Source organism: Ovis canadensis, chromosome 18 (assembly GCF_042477335.2).
Source record: "Ovis canadensis isolate MfBH-ARS-UI-01 breed Bighorn chromosome 18, ARS-UI_OviCan_v2, whole genome shotgun sequence".
Classification (NCBI taxonomy): domain Eukaryota; kingdom Metazoa; phylum Chordata; class Mammalia; order Artiodactyla; family Bovidae; genus Ovis; species Ovis canadensis.
Window position 1 is genome coordinate 35,427,032 of NC_091262.1, and position 19,853 is coordinate 35,446,884.

Here is a 19,853-nt window from a genome sequence, read left to right on the forward strand (position 1 = left end):
TCTCAGTTTCCTTATCTCTATAATGACAAGTTAGAACATGGATTGTATTTAAACATGTTGGTTGGGAGCCGGAAGGATTTGAAGATGGAGGTATCTTTTTTTCTTTTTGGGGGGGCATGACCCCTTCGTGCGCAGCCTCCCAAAACATTATACATTACATAAAAGCTTGCTGAATTGATACCAATAAACTTGTGGCTTCTACCTAGTGCCTGGCACTTACGCCCTCAACAAGTAACTATTAAGTTTAATGTTACACCTCACCGTTCTTGAGCTCAGGAACGATGTATTCACTAGGGCCCTGATGATAGAAGACCAAGTCAACCGGGTTTCCGTTCTCAAGAGGCTCACAGTTTAGTGTAGGAGGCTAAGACAACAACTAGTTCGTTTAACAAACATTTTTTCAATGTCAGTGCGTACATAGGTGGAAAAGGTGAGGCAAGAGTGGTAATCCCAGGATCAGGACCAGGTTGCGACATTGGTTGATTCCAAGCGGCGACCTCCTGACCATTTCTTTGGTTGTCGCGAAGCCTCCCATCTATCATCCAACCAATCGCGGAAGCGTTGTTGGAAGCCTCCCAGGCAGCAGACAGCCAATCAAAAGTGCCGAGGGTGGCGGTGGTGGGGGTGCTGACGCCGATTCCAGTTCAGCGAAAAATGACGCCGTCCGGACTGTGCAGCGGCTGCTGGTGCGAGGAGACCAGGCTCTGGAGAGCCGAGCCCGCCGGGCGCTGACCGCTGGCGGCCATGGAGGACGAGCAGCCCGACAGCTTGGAGGGCTGGGTGCCGGTCCGCGAGGACCTCTTCGCCGAGCCCGAGCGGCACCAGCTGCGCTTCCTGGTGGCCTGGAATGATGTGGAGGGCAAGTTCGCCGTGACTTGTCACGACCGCACGGCGCAGCGGCGGCGGCGGCGCGAGGGGAGCCAGCCGGGGCCCGAACCCGCGCCCGAGCCCGAGGCCGCCGCACCCCCGCCCAGTTGGGCGGGCCTGATCTCGGCTGCCGGGCTCCGCGGCGCGCACCGGCAGCTGGCAGCGCTGTGGCCGCCGCTCGAGCGCTGCTTCCCGCGGTTGCCGCCGGAGCTAGACGCAGGCGGCGGCGGGGCCTGGGGCCTGGGGCTCGGGCTGTGGACGCTGGTGTGGTCGGCGCCCGCAGGCCCGGGCGAGGCGGCGCTGCAGGAGCTGTGCGGGCAGCTGGAACGCTACCTCGGCCAGGCGGCCGACGGCTGCGGCGGCGCGGCGGTGCGCGACGCGCTCTTCCCGGGCCAACGCTGCGCGGCGGACTGCGAGAGCACGCGAGAATTCCGGGAGCGAGCCCTGCGCGCGCGGCGCGATGGGGCGAGCGCGCGGCTGCGCCAGGTACGCGCCCGCCGGGCCCACGCGGGTCCTTTCCGTGTTGCTTTGCCTGGGGAGGGACGAGTGCGAGAGTGGGGTCTTCCGGTTATCTGCGTGATGCGCGGAAGGGGCGCGCAGCAGCGAGGGGACTTCCGGAGGAACCCGCACGGGGCCTGGCGAGAGGGCTGAGTTAAAGTTTATTCGCAGTTCAGAGCCAGAGTAGGCTCTTTAACCTTTCGCCTGGAGATATTGGCGGAGCAGGCTGTTGTGACCGGAAATGCCAGAGAATACTGAAAGAGAAACTAGAAACATCCCATAAGTGTAGGAAGTGATAACAAGGACTGGATGTAAACAAAAGCAGGTTCCGTGTATGAGGGAAAGCCCCATAAGGGAGACAAGATGTGTTAGAGGATGAAGGGGCTTCTAGGACCTATGCTTTTGAGGTAAGAAAGACTTGGTGAGGTGATTTCCTTGGTGGTCCAAGGAAAGGACTCCCCGTTTTGCACTGCGATGGGGCCACTGGCTCCCAAGACCCCCGCATGCCCAGTGTGGCCAACAAAACAAAACAGACTTGGTCCAGTGGAAAGCCGATAGGATATGAGCTGTATTCATCAGTTGGGAGCAGCAGCAATAGGAAAGCAGTTTTAAGCTTGAAAGAGGTTGTTAGAGCGATTGAACGATTCATTTTTTGAGCGCTGAGTTTACAGAACTGAAGGGGATTCAAAAAAGGGTTTCAGAGGAAAACATGGCTCATATATCCACAACGAACTGACTATTCCTAAGTCAAGACTGAGTTCTCTATGCTACACCCGGACATGCCTCTTGCCGGCCCTTTCTCACTATTTATTGTTTTAGTCGCTAAGTCGTGTGTGACCCCATTGACTGTAGCTCACCAGGCTCCTCTGTCCATGGGATTTCCCAGGCAAGAATACTGGAGTGGTTTGCTATTTCCTTCTCCAGGGGATCTTCCCCACCCAGGGATCAAACCTGCCTCTCCTGCACTGCAGACGGATTCTTTACCACCGCACCACGAGGGAAGCCCTTTCTCACTTTCGTTCTTAATCAAATGATTTTTCTCTGCATTCATTTGAGGAAGGGGAGGTGTAAGAACAATTTATCCACATTCCAACATCTTAATTATATTCTCTCAAGCTAAATATAGAATGAGCTTTTTATACACCCACTTCTCATGGGTTTATTTCACTTGATAATATGAGGAAACCACAGGGCAGTTTCAGGCTAGTTAGCTTTTGATCTTCAGTTTTACCATGTTGAATCACTTATTTTTCAGTATACACTTTATCCAAGTTTGAGTTCATTCAGAGGTATTATGGCACTAGTATAGTTCATACTGTTAAGCTAGATGTTGACACTGGTATAGTTCACCTGTTTACCTGGAACATGCGGGTGGAGTGAGGGCTTAAATATGAAATACACTGCATCCATGGAAGTGCATGTAATAATGTTAGTACTCAGCTCATATGTAGAACAGGAAAGCAGTTGATTCTAGAATTAGACCAATTAGTAACATTGCTAGAATATAGAAAGTGAAACTGAATGTTTTGAAGTCTGAATAGTCTTAAGAAATAAGGCTGAAAAACATCAGTTATCCTAAGTTTACTTTTTCACGTGTTTTAATTTTCTTAAAGGAAACTTTTGCTTTTTTTTTTTGGAGGGGGGTGGGTAATCCTACTGTTATCACCTGGATAAAATGACTATGGAACATAGATTACTTTATTCTTAACTGGAGGGAAGGAAATAGAAGAATTTAAGGATGTACTGACCAAGGGGTGGGGGTGGGGAGTTTATACTGTTACTTGATTTTATTTCTCTTCTCCTGGGCAGTAAATTAGTTTCTTACCAAATGAGTTTTTCTAGATTATAAGTGCTCAATTTATTTCTTGCCCTGCCTCAGAAGCATTATTTAGAGGCTAGAGCCCCATTTGTGATGCTGTGAATGAGTCTACTTTGCTGGGGAATTGATGGGAATATTAACCTGGGGGAATTAAGAGAGTCAACATGCTGGAGAACTACTTGGAATCATCTCTGTGTCTTTATGAGTTTGTCTGTCTGTTTTGGTTTAATTGTATCACACGGCATGTAGGGTCTTAGTTCCCTGACCGGAGATTGAACCTATGCTGCCTGCAGTGGAAATGCAGTCTTAACTACTGGGCCACCAGGGAAGTCCCTCAGCAGTTTTAAAAAAGGAGTGCATTCTCACAATACCTTTATGGTCAAAAAAGTGATGGAAAAATATCCTCTCTCAGGTCCTTTTCTCTGAGTCCTTAGTACATGTACTACATACTTAGGACCAACTCTACATCCTCCTCTATCTCCCATTTATTATTATAAAAGTGCCCAGATTACTGAACCAGTCTTCAAAAGCACAGTGCTGAATAAATGATTACAATAATAATATTCCTACTGTGGATGTACCATGATTTATTTAACCATTCTTACTGGGCATTTTGGTTGGAGGACAGTAACATTTTCATGTTTAATCAAATTGATGCGTTAATGTTAGGAACATTCAGGTTTCTTTAGCTCTGTTGGTTTGGTATGATCTTATACTGTCCATACTTGAACTTTATTTACATTTTGCCTTCTAGTTGCTTCAAGGGCATGAAAAAGCCAACACCATGGTAGCATTAATGAAAGTGTATCGAGAGGAAGATGAAGCGTACCAGGAATTAGTCACTGCGACAACTATGTTCTTCCAGTATTTACTGCAGCCATTCAGGGACATGCGAGAACTTGCAACTTCATGTAAGCTTGCTATTTTGGTACGTTTTACGTTTTTACTTTATCAGATTTACTGTTTATGACATGCTGTTTCTTTAGTTGCATTAATGATTCAATCTGTGTTTCCACTTTGGGTTCACCCCTTGTTTCGATAATATTGTAGATACATCCAATTTATTTTTTAAATTGATTGAAAGACAAAGACATTTGAAAAATGTATTTATTTATTTTTGGCTGTGCTGGGCCATGCATGGACTTTCTCTAGTTGAGGTGAGCGGGGGGCTGCTCTCCAGTTGTGGTGTGCGGGCTTCTCTTGTGGCTTGTGGGCTCCAGAGTATGGGCTAGGTGTTGTGATTGCACGGGCTTAGTTGCCCCGCCGCATGTGGGATCTTCTCAGACCAGGGATAAAACCAGTGTCCCTGGGATTGGCAGGTGAGCCACTGGACCACCAGGGAGGTCTCCAAACAATATATATTAACAGAGAAACACAGCTTGACAGTATTCCCTTCTAGAAAAAGTTATTCGAGTAGTACAAAGTAAAGTAGGGTATTTTTTCCTTTATGCTCCAGAGTATCCCTTTGTCTTCCAGAGGATGCTGCACTTAGAGCCTTATTTATACTCAGTAAGGAACTGATGAGTGAATGAAATTTAATTGACTAAGTAGTAGTAATAAAAGTAGTTTAAATAATCCACATGACCAGTTTCTTTCAATTTTCTAATGGTTCTACATGACTCTTTTCTCTTACTGATACAACTTTCCCTTCTTTCTGTAGAAGTCCTTGGATGAGGATGATCTGGGTCCTAAAAGGATAGTTTCCCTGCAGAAGGAAGCCCAAGAATGGACCAGACGGGCTGAAGAAGCTATAGTCTCTGTTCAAGATATTACAGTGAATTATTTTGAAAAAACGGTAGAAGCATTAGCAGGTAATAATTTTAAAATGCTATACTAAGATACATGTAATTTTCATTGTACTCAGAAGATACTTGAGTGCCTCTTAAGCACCAGATTCTGTATTTTCTAGGTACTAAGGATTCACTATAAGGATAAGCATGAAGTGAAGTGAAGTGAAGTCGCTCAGTCGTGTCCGACTCTTTGCGACCCCATGGACTGTAGCCTATCAGGCTCCTCCATCCATGGGATTTTCTAGGCAAGAGTGCTGGAGTGGATAGACACTGTAAAGTCAGATGAGGGAAGAGAAATCTTAATTATATTATTCATTCAAACACATGGAAAATGGCAGTGGCAACAAGCCATATGAAGAAGAGAAACATGGGGCGCTGAGAGCCTAGGAGAGAAAAATGAGACTCAATGAGAGTGGTCACAGAAGGCCTCTGAGAAGTGGCATTTGCCCTCCTATCTGAAGGGTAAATGGAAGTGGAGAGAGCAGAAAATTGATGAGAGGGTGTACCAGGCAGGAGTAGCATTTACAAAGGCCCTCTGGTATGAGGGAGCTTGACAAGCATGAGGAAGCCACGGGCTGGAGCACAGCGCAGACATACCTCATCTCATTGCTCATTTCATGGTGCTATACCTTACGCCACTTCACAGGTAGTATGATTTTTACAGATTGAAGGTTTGTGATAGTCCTACACTGAGCAAGTCTATTATAAAATAGCAAGTGCTGGGACCTCCCTGGTGCTCCAGTGGTTAAGATTCTGTGCTGCTAATGCAGGGGGGTGTGCAGGTTCGATTCCTGGTTGGGGAACTAAGATCTCATATGCCATGTGGTGCAGTCAAAAGATAAAAATAAAATAAATTTTAAGAATAGCAACTACTGTTTTTCCTACAGCATTTGTCCCACTTTGCACATTTTAGTCATTTTCCCAATATTTCAAACTTTTACATTTTGTTATGGTGATCTGTGGTGAGTGATATTTGATGTTACTATGCCAAAGCGATTACAGCTCAAAGCTCAGATGATGGTTAGCACTTTTTAGTAATAAAGTATTTTTAAATTAAGGTATGTACATTTTTTTTAAGACATAAGATTCCTGCACACTTAATAGACCACAGTACAGTGTAAACATAACTTTTGTATGCAGTGGGAAACAAGAAAATCCAACCTGATTTATTGTGGTGTTCACTTTACTGTGTTGATCTGGAATTGAACCTGAACTACCTCTGTGGTCTGCCTGTACAGAGAATGTGGTGTGAGAGAATGCTGGCAGACAGGCAGGGACAAGACCATATGGTCCTGTAGGCTGGGTGAAGTACTTTTTGTTTATTGTTTTTTTTCGGCCACATCATTGAGGTGGAAGTGCAGAGTCTTAACCACTGGACTGGTAGGGAAGTCCCTGGATTGAGGTGCTTTTGTCTAATCTTCCGTCACTGTTGATAGTAGCTGCAAATAGCAACAACTTATTACCAGTTTGTTAAATTATAGTACATTCATAAAGTAGAATACTATGTAGCTATTAAACATGATTCTCTATAACAATTTTTATGAATAGCAAGAATTCTGTGATACAGTAAGTGAAATAAACAAGGTATAAAGCAGAATGATATCCTGGGACGGGGGAGGGGGGGTTGGTGGTTTGTTTTGGTCAAACTGTATCTTCCTGTTTGTCTAGTTAGACACAGAAACAGCCCAGAAGTATTTGCACCAAGATGTAAGAAGCAATTGCTTTAAGTAAGTGAGATTCATGATTTTCTTTTTTTAAATGAAGTCATCTAAAATTTTATACTAAATAACCATGTATTATTTTTGTGACAATAAAAAAATCACTAACATACAAGTTTTCTTTTAAAAGGGATGTTTTGCCGGTAACATGGAAGGCAATAAACAGAATTTGTTCAGGATGAATTTTTCCTTTTTAAAAAAGTTTCTTTTTTTATTATGAGTTGTAATTATGTTTTATTTTATTAATTATAATCCAACAGGAATGAAGAAACAGATGGCACAGGATGAGAAGAGATTTGGCCAGGCTGCCTGGGCCACAGCAACTCCCAGGTTGGAAAAACTCAAGCTGATGTTAGCCCGGGAGACTCTACAACTCATGAGAGCCAAAGAGCTGTGTTTAAATCACAGAAGAGCTGAAATTCAGGGCAAGGTAAGACAAACATAAGTGAAGCTTTGTTTTACAAATACACTTTTATTTTAGGTAGCATCCTTACTCACTTGTTCCAACACCATCTTTTTTATCTTAAAAATTTTGTTAATTAAAAAAAATTTTTTCTAAGTTTCACCATTTTGTTTATTTATTGGGTTGCACTGGGTCTTAGTTGTGGCTCATGGGATCTCTGACCTTCCTTGTGGCATGTAGGAACTTTATTTGCAGCATGGGAACTCTCACCTGTGGCATGTGGGATCTAGTTCCCAGAGCAGGGATTGAATGCAGGCTCTCTGCATTGCAAGCAGAGAGTCTTTGCCACTGGACCACAAGGGAAGTCCCCAGTACCATCTTCTGTTGTTATTGTCCAGTCACTGAGTCGTTCCAACTCTTTGCAACCCCATGGACTGCGGCACACCTCGCTTCCCTGTCGTTCATCATCTCCTGGAGTTTGCTTTAACTCATGTCCACTGAAGTTGGTGATGCCATCCAACTGTCTCATCCTCTCTCACCCCCTCCTCGTCCTGCCCTCAATCTTTCCCAGCATCAGGGTCTTTTCAGAATTTAGAGACTGGAAGTTTGGCCGTGAAGTTTCAGTTAAAATGTTTTTGAAATATTATATTGTCAGTCACTTGATGATCGAATTGGCCTCAGAACCAAGGCAGGTAATATACTTGAAAATAAGCCAAGCCATGTTTTCAGCACAATTTTAGAGTAGTTAAAGAGGTGCTTTGTCTTAGGAGCATAGTCAGTTTTATTTCCTATAACATTATCACTTTAAAGCAGAAAACATCTGTGAATACTTCATTGCCATTTATTTTCTCAAAACCTAAATGTTTTCATATGTTTCAGAGATGAGGTAAAGTATCTGTGGTCAATGCTGAAGAAGGCATTTTTATCCCATGAAGTGAAATGGAAAAGTGTCTCTTCTCTCTTTGCTTTTTTCACGTTTGATACTGAGCAGAGAAGGAATGGCAGCCCACTCCAGTATCATTAATACTCCAGTATTCTTGTCTGGAGAATCCAGGGACAAGGAGCCTCACAGGCTGCAGTCCATTGGATCCCAAAGAGTTGAACACAGTTGAGCAACTAACACTTTCACTTTCACAGAATAGAAAATAACTCAGATGCTTATAAAGTTTGCTTTTAATGGCCTATTTTAACTTGCTCTTATCTTTTTCATGAAAACAAGATGGAAGATCTTCCAGAACAAGAAAAAAAAATAAACATTGTCGATGACTTAGAAATACAATATTATGAAGTTCAATTAGAATTATACGAGGTTAAATTTGAGATATTAAAATATGAAGAAATACTGCTTGTTACTCAGTTGGACTCCATTAAAAGACTTATAAAAGGTAAAATTTATATTTCAGTGTATATCTTGGTATGTTTAAATTACAGATTCAAGGAAATACCATATTATCAATTATTTGTTGTATATTATATACTGAAATTTTCTAATACAGTTTCCCTTCAGTATTTTTGTCACTGAAATAATACGTTCATTGGTAAACATATAGCAAAACAAAGGGAAACTATTATTACTCCAGTTCCATCATCTAGAGATACTTTGTAGACTCTGTAGTTTCGTAGCCTTTTTTATATGCTAATGTTTAGAAATATCTATCAATTTCTTAAACCAAAACTGAGTATTCTGTTCAGTAACCTCTTTTTCATTTAATATATAATAGTCATCTTTCCATTTCAAAAAGTTATAAAATCAAAAATTTTAATGGCTGCATAGTATTCCATTAAATAGATATACTGGTATATCCACTTTTCACTGTTGTGAACAATGTAGTGAAGAACCTTCCTTTACATATGTCTTTGTGTGTAGGACAGATTCTTTCCTTGGAATAAATTTCTAAAGATGGAATCAGGTACATTTTACAAAATGTACGTTTTACATTTTGACACCTAATTGTTAAAACAACACTATAACAATCATTTGATAGACATTTTCCCATACCACTATTATTTTCTAATTTCTAAATTTCATTCTACTTAATGATGCTCCTATCAGCTGATGATGAAAATGTTTCCCTGTACTTATTCATTTAAATTCTTTGCCTATGTGATGGGAAAAAAAATGGCATCTTCTAATTTTCATTTGTTTCATTTACAAGTGATGTTGAACACAGTTTTGTATGTTTACTGGTCATTTGTTTTTATTTACTGCCTATTCATGGTCTTTGCCCATTTTTCTTTGGAATATTCCCTTTTTGTATTAGAGATGTTACTTTATTATCTGTCTTATGTTGCAAATCATTGCTCTGTCATTTGCTTTTTCGGAATATTTAATCTTTATGAAGTCACCTCTCTCAGTCTTTCTGCTTTGGTGTTGTAACTCCTTTATCCCAGAATTACACAGGTATTTACTTTTGTTTTTAGTATTTTTATGATTTTGCTTTTAAAAACATTTGGCTCTTTAATCCAGATGAAGCTTATTTTGATGTGGGGTAGCAATCTAAACTTTCCCCTCCAAATTCTTAGTCCCACTCACTGATTTTAAAAACATTTCCCCTGTTGCTTTGACTTGTCACCTGTCCCATATCCAGGATTATCATACTTGCTTTGATCTATTTATGAACTCTTATTTTCTTTCACTGATTTGTGAATGGCTCCTAGTAGCTGGTACCATGCTGTTCCTATTATTACATAAAGCAAATCCTTCCCTCAATCTACTTTTCCAAAAACTTTCTGACTCCTTATCACTCCTTTATTCTTCCAGATGAACTTTAGAATCATTTTGACAAGCTCAAAACAAAAAGCCCAAAAAACTCGGAATTTTTATTGGGATTGCAGTTAACATTAGAGATTACTTTGGGAAGAATTACCGTCTTTTCAATTTTGAATCTTCCCATCCAAGAACATGGTATGTCTCTCCATTTACTCAAGTCTGTTGTTTTCCCTAAAGTTCCTCCAAGTTTAGTTATTTTCTTCATATAGATCCTGAACATTTAATTTAATCCTGCTGCTGCTAAGTCGCTTCAGTCGTGTCCGACTCTGTGCGACCCCATAGACGGCAGCCCACCAAGCTCTGCCCTTCTCCTGGCAAGAACACTGGAGTGGGTTGCCATTTCCTTCCCCAATGCATGAAAGGGAAAAGTGAAAGTGAAGTCACTCAGTTGTGTCCAACTCTTAGCGACCTCATGGACTGCAGCCTACCAGGCTCCTCCATCCATGGGATTTTCCAGGCAAGAATAATCCTAGGTATTCAAAAAACTTTAGCTTCATGTTATAAGCACTTTACATATTTAGGAAGAAGTTCTATTAGAAAAAGGTTAGTCTGGATGGATGCATGCCAAACTATTCATATTTTCCTCTGGGAACAAAAGGACAAAGATTTGGTGAGGAAAGAGGAAAATTTTACTTTCTATTTCTGTGTACTTCTGTAGGACTTGAGTTTGTTGCAATCAGCATGTATTTTTAAAAAAATCAATACGTAATTAAGATTAAATATCATTAAGGCACCTTAATGACATGCTGCTGGTAGAACATATGTTGCCTTTCTCGAGGAGGGTGCTTTGACAACAGTGATCAGGAGCCTTAAATATTCATCTGCAAAGGAAGTAATAAAAAATGTATACAAAGATTTATATTCAAAGATGTTCATCACAGTGGAAATGATAATAATGGAACATTGTGACATTCTGAGAACAGAGAGTGCTTAAATTCGAGAATACTGTGTTGCCATTAAAATTGTATTTCTATCACATGGAAAAGTTTCTCTGAGAATTATCTTTACTGATACACGTAACTATGTAAGCTGCATGTGTGTGTGTATACATAGACACATATATATATCTGTTAATTGTAAGAACCTATAACTATCCTTACATTGGATATCCTTACATGCGTGGGCTTCCCTGGTGGCTCAGTGGTAAAGAATCCACCTGTCAATGTAGGAGACAGGGGTTCGATCCCTGATCTGAGAAGATGCTGCAGAGCAGCTAAACCTGTGCACCACAGCTGCTGAGCCCGAGCGCCCCAGAGCCTGTGCTCTGCCACAAGAGAAGCCACCGCAATGCGAAGTCCACGCACTGCAGCTAGAGAGTAGCCCCCACTCTCTGCACCTAGAGAAAGCCTGCGCAGCGATGAGGACCCAGTGCAGCCAAAAGAAAACAAAGTATGCATCATTTTTAATAAAATACGGTTTAAAAATCATTAATATGCTTCTAGATAAACAGGATGAAGTGATCTACTACGACCCGTGTGAAAGTCCAGAGGAACTTACGGTCATGGATGGTGTAATGGGGCTACAGGAAGGAAAGCAGCTGGAGGTGGGCGTGCTCAGCCGGCAGTGCCAGCAGCTGGAGTCAAAGCGGGGCAGCATCTGTGCCAGGAGAGCCCGTCTCAGGAACAGAAAGGTGGGTATGCCTGGGCGGCCTTCTTGGCTCACGGCTTTGGGGGATTTCTTCTTTTACAAAAGATAGGTTTGAAAATAAGGCTTTTATGAATGATTCATTTCATGTGTGTTTATGTAGATATCAGTGGCTACAATTAAAATACACTACAGTTTTTTTTTTCTTAAAAAGATTCTTTTTTCCTTTTGGATTTAACCATCTTTAGATTTTAATTAAGTCTTTCAACAACTATTGATTGAATGTCTATGACATACATAGGCATTTTTAAAACTCACAATAGGTAGAAACGTCTAAGAAGCTATAATAAATGATAAAATTAATTTTATTTTAAATTGATTATGTCAGTCAGACAATATTCGGCTTACTTCAGTCCTTATAATTGGTGAGTGATTTTTTTCTTAATTTTTAAAAACTCTGTGATTACATAAAAAGGTAACATACTAAGAAGGGGTAAGCATACTTGAGATACAGTTTTTTTAAAGTTATTTATTTACTTATTTTTGGTTGCACTGAGTCTTCATTGCTGAGTGGGCTTTCCCCGGTTGTGGTGAATGGGGGCTTCTCTTGTTGTGGAGCACAGATTCTGGAGCACAGGCATGGAAGCTGTGGTGTTCGGCCCTAGTTGCCCTGTGGCATGTGGGTCTTCCTGGACCAGGGACTGAACTTGTGTCCCTTGTGTTGGCAAGCAGACTCTTAACCACTGGACCACCAGGGAATTCCTATATGATACAGTTTTTAATATAATTTTTTAGATATTATAGATTGGATGTGTTATGTAGGTATGTTTGGAAATATTTAGAACATTAGGGGGAAATGTGTTTATAACAATTGCACTGAAACAGATCCTTAGGACGCTTCCCACTTAAGGATATGGGGCTGCCTGTGTGTCCTCCCATTTCTACTTGGTTGGAGGACTTGCTTTTTCATCTCCCAAAGCACTGCACCCCAGCCATGACCTTCCTGACCAGGAACAAGGGATTTCTGTAAGCAGCCAATCGGCCCATGTCACATGACTGAGGAGGAGGCAGACGTACTGAATCACACCGTAACTCCTATTAATAAATGCCTCATACTGCAGCCCAAACGCAGCGCTTTTTTCTTTTAACCTTTTATGCTACCCCATGGAAATATTAAAAGCCATGCAGTGTTCAATTTATAACCAAGTTAAAAAAACAGATCAGTGAAATTACATTATTCCCCTAGGATCAATGCAAAGAAAATCATCGACTCAGACTTCAACAGGCTGAAGAAAGAGTAAAATATTCTCATCAGCACCACAGTGTTCAGAGGGTGAGTGGCCGAAGAAAAATGTTTTATGTTTGCATAATGTGACCCATGGGCTTCAGTTTGTACAAAGTGGAGCCCCACTGCTGGTCAGCCTGGATCCTGAGGGTGTGGTGCAGTGTAGCCCTGCAGCCGGGGTGGGGGTGGTGGTACGGATATGACAGTGGGCTGGGGGGTGGCAAGAATGTCAGGTTACAGTCTCTCAAGATTTTTGGGAAGCTTACAGATATGTGTTTGTCTAAATATAGAAAAGAGACAAGAAAAAAGAGGAGGAACAAAAGAAAAGAGAATGGATAAACCAAGAACGCCAAAAAACCCTCCAAAGATTAAGAGCATTTAAAGAGGTGAGTTCTATAAATCCTCGCTTCTCCTATGTTTTCTGGAAAAATAAATGAAGATCACCTGCCCTGGGAGAAAAATATGAAGTATTAGGGACAGATTATTTGGGACCTAAAATGTTCCCCAAATGCCATGATTTGTAGTCTATAAATAAAAAACTACAGTATTAGAAATATCAAGATGTTTTTGACCTTGCCACTCACCCTGCTGTTAACTGGCAGGGAAAACCAAAAATAGTTAAATAGAGTTGTGCCTGACTCTTTGTGACCCCATGGACAGTAGCCTGCACCAAGCTCCTCCATCCATGGGATTTTCTAGGCAAGAGTACTGGAGGGGGTTGCCGTTTCCTTCTCCAGGGAATCTTCCCGACCCAGGGATCAAACCCAGGTCTCCCACATTGTAGACAGACGCTTTACTGTCTGAGCCACCAGGGAAGTCCCAATGAAGTATTAGGGACAGATGATTTGGGACCTAAAATGTTCCCCAAATGCCATGATTTGTAGTCTATAAATAAAAAACAAAAGTATTAGAAATATCAAGATGTTTTTGACCTTGCCACTCACCCTGCTGTTAACTGGCAGGGAAAACCAAAAATAGTTAAATTGCCCTCAGCTCTAGCTGGCTTTTCCTCATTTATAATAAAGAAGGCTTTAAAATTTGGTCGAGGAAACATTGTGACATTAGTTAAGTGACCTGTTAAAAGTGAACAGGTTTAAGAGACAGGGAGAACAAACACGGACACCAAGGGGGTGTGGGAAGAACTGGGAGGTTGGGCTGACGTATATATACTGTTGATACCATATATAAAATAGATAGCTCACGAGAAACTACCGCATAGCACAGTGAGCTCCTCTGAGAGCTCTGTGGGGACCAAAATGGGAAGGAAATCCAAAAAGGTGGGCTATATGTGTGCGTAAAGCCGATTCACTTTGCAGTATAGCAGAAACTGACACAACGTTGTAAAGCAACTATACTCCAGTACATTTTTTTCTTCAAAAGTGAATAGGTTTTTTTTTTTTAAAGTAAATAGATACTTAAAGTAACATTAAACTTGTTGAACATAAAAGCGTAAACCTGTTCTCGTCATATACCCTCATAATGACCCCAAAGAGAAAACCACCCACTCCCAGACAAAAGTCTGGGATGAGGTATTGAAGATGCATAGTGCAGTACCAACAAGAAAAACAGGGGCCACCAGAGTGAATACATCATATTTTACAACTTCATCTTGTCTTCTTTCTCTTGTGAAATTTTGACTGCACTGTGTCTTTGCTGTGGTGAGTCGGCTTCTCTAGTTGCCATGTGTGGGCTTAGTTGCCCCAGGCATGTGGGATCTAGTTCCTAGACGGGATCAAATCCACGTTCCCTGCATTGGAAGGTGGATTGTTAACCACAGGACCACCAGGGAAGTCCCTGATAGACTTTCTACTCTGATCCTTGCTGTATGGCAGGCACTGTGCTAGGCATTTACATTCATTCTCATTATCTTTTTTTTTTAAAGCAACTTTATGCATGTAGGTTGCACACTATACAGTTCTTCCATTTAAAGGTTTTACTATATTCAGAGTTGTGCAACCATCGCTACAATCAGTCTGGAACAGCTTTACTGTTCCCCAAAGAAATCTCATATCCAGTAGCTATTCCCTGCTACCTCCCTGGGTCTGGGCAACTATTAATCTGCTTTCTGTCTCTGTGGATTTACCTACGGTAGACATTTCATATAAGTGGTCCTTCATGGTGAGTGGTCTCTCAGCGTAATGTTTTCAAAGCTCATCCATATTCCAGAGGGTACTGATTAGCACGGCAGAGTCACTGTGCAGGAGGGGATTCAAGGGATCCAAGTCCAGCTCCATGACCCTGAACTAGTCAGAGCCCTGATTTTCACATTTATGTGGTATGAAGGTGAAAGAATCCATCAACAAACTGGAAGGAGTTGACCTTAAATTGGTAAAAGTTGCAGTTTTTTGGTCCATGGAGGTGTACACCCCTCAAGATTAGTTCTTTGTAAGGTGAGGTTTTTCTTTAGCAAACTATACCTGTGAGACTGCAACTTCTTTAATTAATATTTTTAAATTACAAAATTTACTCTAAGACTAAACATTAGAGAAATCTGTAATACCTGTTTTAACTGTCACTTGGAGATCTACACTGCTGGTATTTTTCATAGATCTGTTTTTTACATGGTTATACATTGCACACCATATCATCTGCATTTTTTTTAAAGATGTTTCACAGACTTTGTACTATTTATGATTTTTCATGGCTGCCTGATACTTTAAACTCACCATAATTTTTTCAACTGTCTTTTGTTTGTATTTGTTGTCTGATCTTTCATACTAAAAATATGATGAGTGTTTTCATCTGTATGTATCCTTTCATGTCTTTATTACAGAGAAAAGTATTATATGAAAGCATATGAATGCTTGTTCCTCAATATATAGATTTAGTAGCAAGGGTGGCTGTGCAAAGTGAAAAGCAGCCACTTCGTGAATTAGGATGATCCACACAAAGAAACTTTTTGGGTGTCCTTTATAGAAAGCTCTAGCATGTTGATGGTTTGTGATCGTAGCCAGTTTCTGACAATGGTTTTTCATTTTCAGAGATGTCCAGGCCAGCCTATCCTAAAGAGCTCTCGCTCACAACCTGTGACTCCAGACCTGCTGAACAGACTACCCAAGCAGATACCCCCGCCGACTTCTCAGATGACAGCCGTGATCCATCCATCCTCTAGGAAAACCAGAAGTGCTCCCTTGTCTGAAGTCAGTACTGTGAAAACCCCTGAGCGTGAAGACTGTGCTGGAGACATACCTGTTCCGACTTTGGTTCCAACCAGTGACCAAACACATTCCACGTCAAGTGAGGAACTGCCACTGCCGCCACCGCCTCCGCCTCCCCCGCCACCTCCTCCCCCCCCACCGCCGCCGCCCCTCCCTGCTCAGCCCTTTTCTTCTCAACCTGCAAATCATCGGAATTCACGCTTCGGGACGTCAGTGAAAGATGGCCAGCCACTCCCACTGGCGTGTGAGCCGCCCACTGAGAGCCCACGAGGCCCTGCAGACAGTCTCAGTGGCCCAGGTGACCTTCCCAACTGTCCCCGCTCACCCGGGGTGGTTAAGTGGCTAGAGGGCTCCAGCTTTGGCAGCCATCACCTTCAAACCAAAATCTCTTCATAACACTCTGCAATCTTAAAATATTCTGACATGTGTTACCTTGTCACTCTTTTATTGCAAAATTAGCAGAGCCTAAATCGAAGAAACATCTCTATACAATTAATGGTCACATGACTTGGGATCTCTGAGGCTGTTCAAGAATCAACCCGTCTCAGGTTCTTTTTTTTTTTTTTTTTTTTAATTTATTTATTTGGCTGAGCCAGGACTGAGTTGCAGCATGTGGCATCTTTTTAGTTGCAGCATACAAACTCTTAGTTGTGCCATGTGCGATCTGGTTCCCTGACCAGGGTTTGAACGTGGGCCGCCTGCATTGGGAGCTCAGAGTCATAGCCACTGGACCACTAGGGAAGTCCCTGTCTCAGGTTCTTAAGACATCAGTGTTTGATTTCTGCCATATGTTTCAGTGTCGCTTTGAATTAAGCTCACTGTTGCATCTGTGAGTCCTTCTTGGAATTAAATGGTTACATCTTAAGCAGAATAGTGGTTTGGAATTATCTTGGAGGAATTTTAGACTATGGAGGGCTGTTCTTGTAGTCTGAGTGGTGGTCAGAGAAACCTTACTGTGGGAAATCTTTGTAAAATGAAGTGGTCAAATACAAGGGGCCTATGACATGATGGGAATTATATGACAGTTCCAACCATGGTTCTGGTTAATGTGTATTCTGGTCATTCTGAGTTTAAGGTTTCACTGTACCTAGAACGAGGCCCAGATGAAAATGTCCACACTACTAAGTGGAGACCAGATGGCCCATTTCCATGGGTTTTGCTGCAACACTGTGGTAAATGAAAGTGAGAGCTCACGGGCCTGGACAAGAAATAGGACATGGCAGGTCTTTGTGGGGGTGCCTTGTTCCCGACCAGGGATTCCCTGGTGGCTCAGTGGTAAAGAATCTGTCTGCAGTGCAGACTGGGTTCAATCCCTGGGTCAGGAAGGTCCCCTGGAGGAGGAAATGGCAGCCCACTCCAGTATTCTTGCCTGGGAAGTCCTATGGACTGCGGCCCGCAGTCCATAGAGTTGCAGAGTCAGTTATGACTTACCTGCTGAGCACATGTACACACATTGTTTCCTGACCTGACTCGTAACACACACACTGCCTCACTGCACTGAAAGAATAAGAAAGTGTGAGTTAACACCATAAAATGCCCTCGATGGTGCAAGTCTATCTTATTACTCCTAGAAGGGAAGTGGAATAACAGTTATAGGTTAAGATCTAAGGTGTTTTGTTAGCCATGGCATAGCTTTTCAGTTCTGAACTAGAAATGACTATTTACCTTGAAGTCTCACATGGAAGATCCCTAAATTAGTGGCCACAGTCACATACTTCCAGCAGGTGGTAAAAGATTTTACCCACCACAGGGGGCTCAAGGTGCCAAGAGTGAAAAATAGCTTCTCACCAAGGCTTTGAAACTCTGATCTAATTTGTGTTTTGACAGCATTTCACACCCTTGAAAGTAGAGAGCACATTAAGTTACCTCAGGATAATGTAGGTAGAATTAAAACACACTATATACAGAGACATGCCAGAGCCACCCGCTCTGGGTTCACCGACTCAAGTTTTCCTTTAAGCCTTTTTGTGTGTGGAAACCCACTCACTCAGTGTCACAGAACAAGCAATCACTGACTGATATCCAAGACTGAAGTTGGAGAATTACGGCGGGGTACAGTCAAAAGATTTTTAAGTGGGAAAGGAAATGGAGGAGATAGAATGTCAGAGCTATCGATGCACACTGGGTCAGATTAAAACACCGCAGCTGTTCATAACTATCTTCAGAGTCACCTGGAAATGTGATAACACCTGTGTCTTCAGAAACAGCCGTGCTAACCAGGAGGTATGGTGACTTTCAACTGTGCCTGGGAGTTGCTGTGGATTTGAGGAAGTAGTGGAAAATCAGTGGTTAAGGTTAAATATTAGCGGTGAGACTATCCTGGATTCAAACAGGGAGCCAATACTAGCAGATAGCCGATATCAGATGCTCAGAGCATTTGTCTATGGGATGATGACCATTTGTTTAAATCATGGCTTAACTGATGGGTGACTTGACACCTTTAACAAGTACAAAATCGTCTTGGCACTTTGGGGAGAAAGAGTATGATTCCTTGACTCCTTGCTCTGTTTACTCAATTTCAGGGTCGATGGATGAAGTGCTGGCCTCCCTAAGGCATGGCAGGGAGGTGCAGAAGGTGCAGGCGCCCGCTTTGCCCCCTCCCCGAGCCTCAGTCAACGAGCACATTCTGGCTGCCATAAGGCAGGGGGTCAAACTGAAGAAGGTCCACCCTGCCCCTGGCCTGAGCCCCAGCAGTAAACCCACCAGCGACCTGGAGAAGAGCATCAAGGCAGCGCTGCAGAGAATCAAGAGGGTGTCTGCTGACTCGGAGGAAGAGGAGGAGGAAGGCGATGAGCAGGGCCCCCACGAGTGGGATCATTAGGCTCCTCTGCAAGGGCCCAAGGCCTGTTCTGATGCAGCATGTGATGGGGTACTGGTAGAGAGGCTGCACACACCCCGGAAGATCAGTCTAGGGCATGGTATGTGACGCTGCAGCTTTATTTAACTCTGTGGCTCTTCAAGTCAGGGGAGGAAGGAGACACATGGTGCCTCTTGCACATCTGAGCAAGAGGTGAGCACTGGTGGCATGAGAAACTAATCACTGTTCACCATGGATAACCTAGAATCATTCCCTTATTCTGAAAAAAGTTTACGCTGCTACTGTAGAAAGCACTGCTGACCGAGCGTGTGCAGTGGTTTGCTGGGATTGAAAGGTTTGAATGTGGACATTATTTTAACAATAATCAGAGTAAATTGCTTATAAGCAAGACTTATTTTAAATATTTTAAATGAAATGTGTTTCATGTATCAAGCACAATGTAAACTCATAATAAAGAACTTATTTATAATGCCTCCGTGTCACTCATGAAGAAACCGAATATCTTAACACAGCTGTTCCTGCTTTGGGTTTAGCTGAAATTTATTAAAAACATTGAATGTTTTTTTAAGCAAATACTAAGGGTGGGGAATAATGTCATTCTCCTCAGGCACTCATGCTGGAATCTTCTCCTCCTTGCTTTGTGTTAAAATTAGGAAAGGAGTGGGACTTCGCTAATGGTCTGGTGGCTAAGACTCGCTGCTCCCAATGCAGGTGACCCGGGATTCTATCCCTGGTCAGGGAACTAGATCCCACATGCCACAACTAAGAGTTTGCATGCTGTACCTAAAGATCGTGCATGCTGCAAACTAAGACCCAGTGAAGCCAAATAAATAAAAATAGGAAAGGTGAAGAGACCAATACAAGGCAGTCCACTCATTTCTCAACTTGTCCAGAGCGTCTTCACTAACCTCATCCCTTCACTCTCGCCATGGCAACCCTGGGTTTCCTCTGAACAAGATGAATTGACCCTCCTTGGTTTCCACAGAGAAGTTCTTACAGACCCACACCGTTCCTATTTGCAGCTTCTTCGCTGACTGGGGCCTCAGGCGGCACAGCTGGGAGAGGCTTGGGTGTTTCTTCAGCAGCTGCAGCCTGGGCCTCCGTGTGCAGCCACTGCCAGGGTCCTGCCTTCCCTGACCATGA

The 19,853-nt window shown here is 42.6% G+C and overlaps 2 protein-coding genes across 2 annotated transcripts in view; one reads left to right on the forward strand and one right to left on the reverse strand.

Moving 5' to 3' along the window:
* The window catches only part of FSD2 (fibronectin type III and SPRY domain containing 2), a 45,873-nt gene extending 44,573 nt beyond the window's left edge, over positions 1-1,300 (reverse strand). Inside the window, exon 1 of the mRNA XM_069560394.1 lies at positions 262-1,300. The gene's annotated coding sequence lies outside the window, so the exon portion shown is untranslated. The remainder of the gene's footprint in view (positions 1-261) is intronic.
* On the forward strand, positions 578-19,181 carry WHAMM (WASP homolog associated with actin, golgi membranes and microtubules). The gene is given in 12 exon segments (XM_069560393.1): positions 578-1,353; positions 3,939-4,112; positions 4,845-4,995; positions 6,953-7,122; positions 8,315-8,480; positions 11,308-11,495; positions 12,696-12,782; positions 13,025-13,120; positions 15,716-15,946; positions 15,948-16,007; positions 16,010-16,190; positions 18,415-19,181. Coding segments are annotated over 12 exon segments (2,412 nt in total). The 5' UTR covers positions 578-744; the 3' UTR covers positions 18,714-19,181.
* Positions 19,182-19,853: the final 672 nt, after the last annotated feature.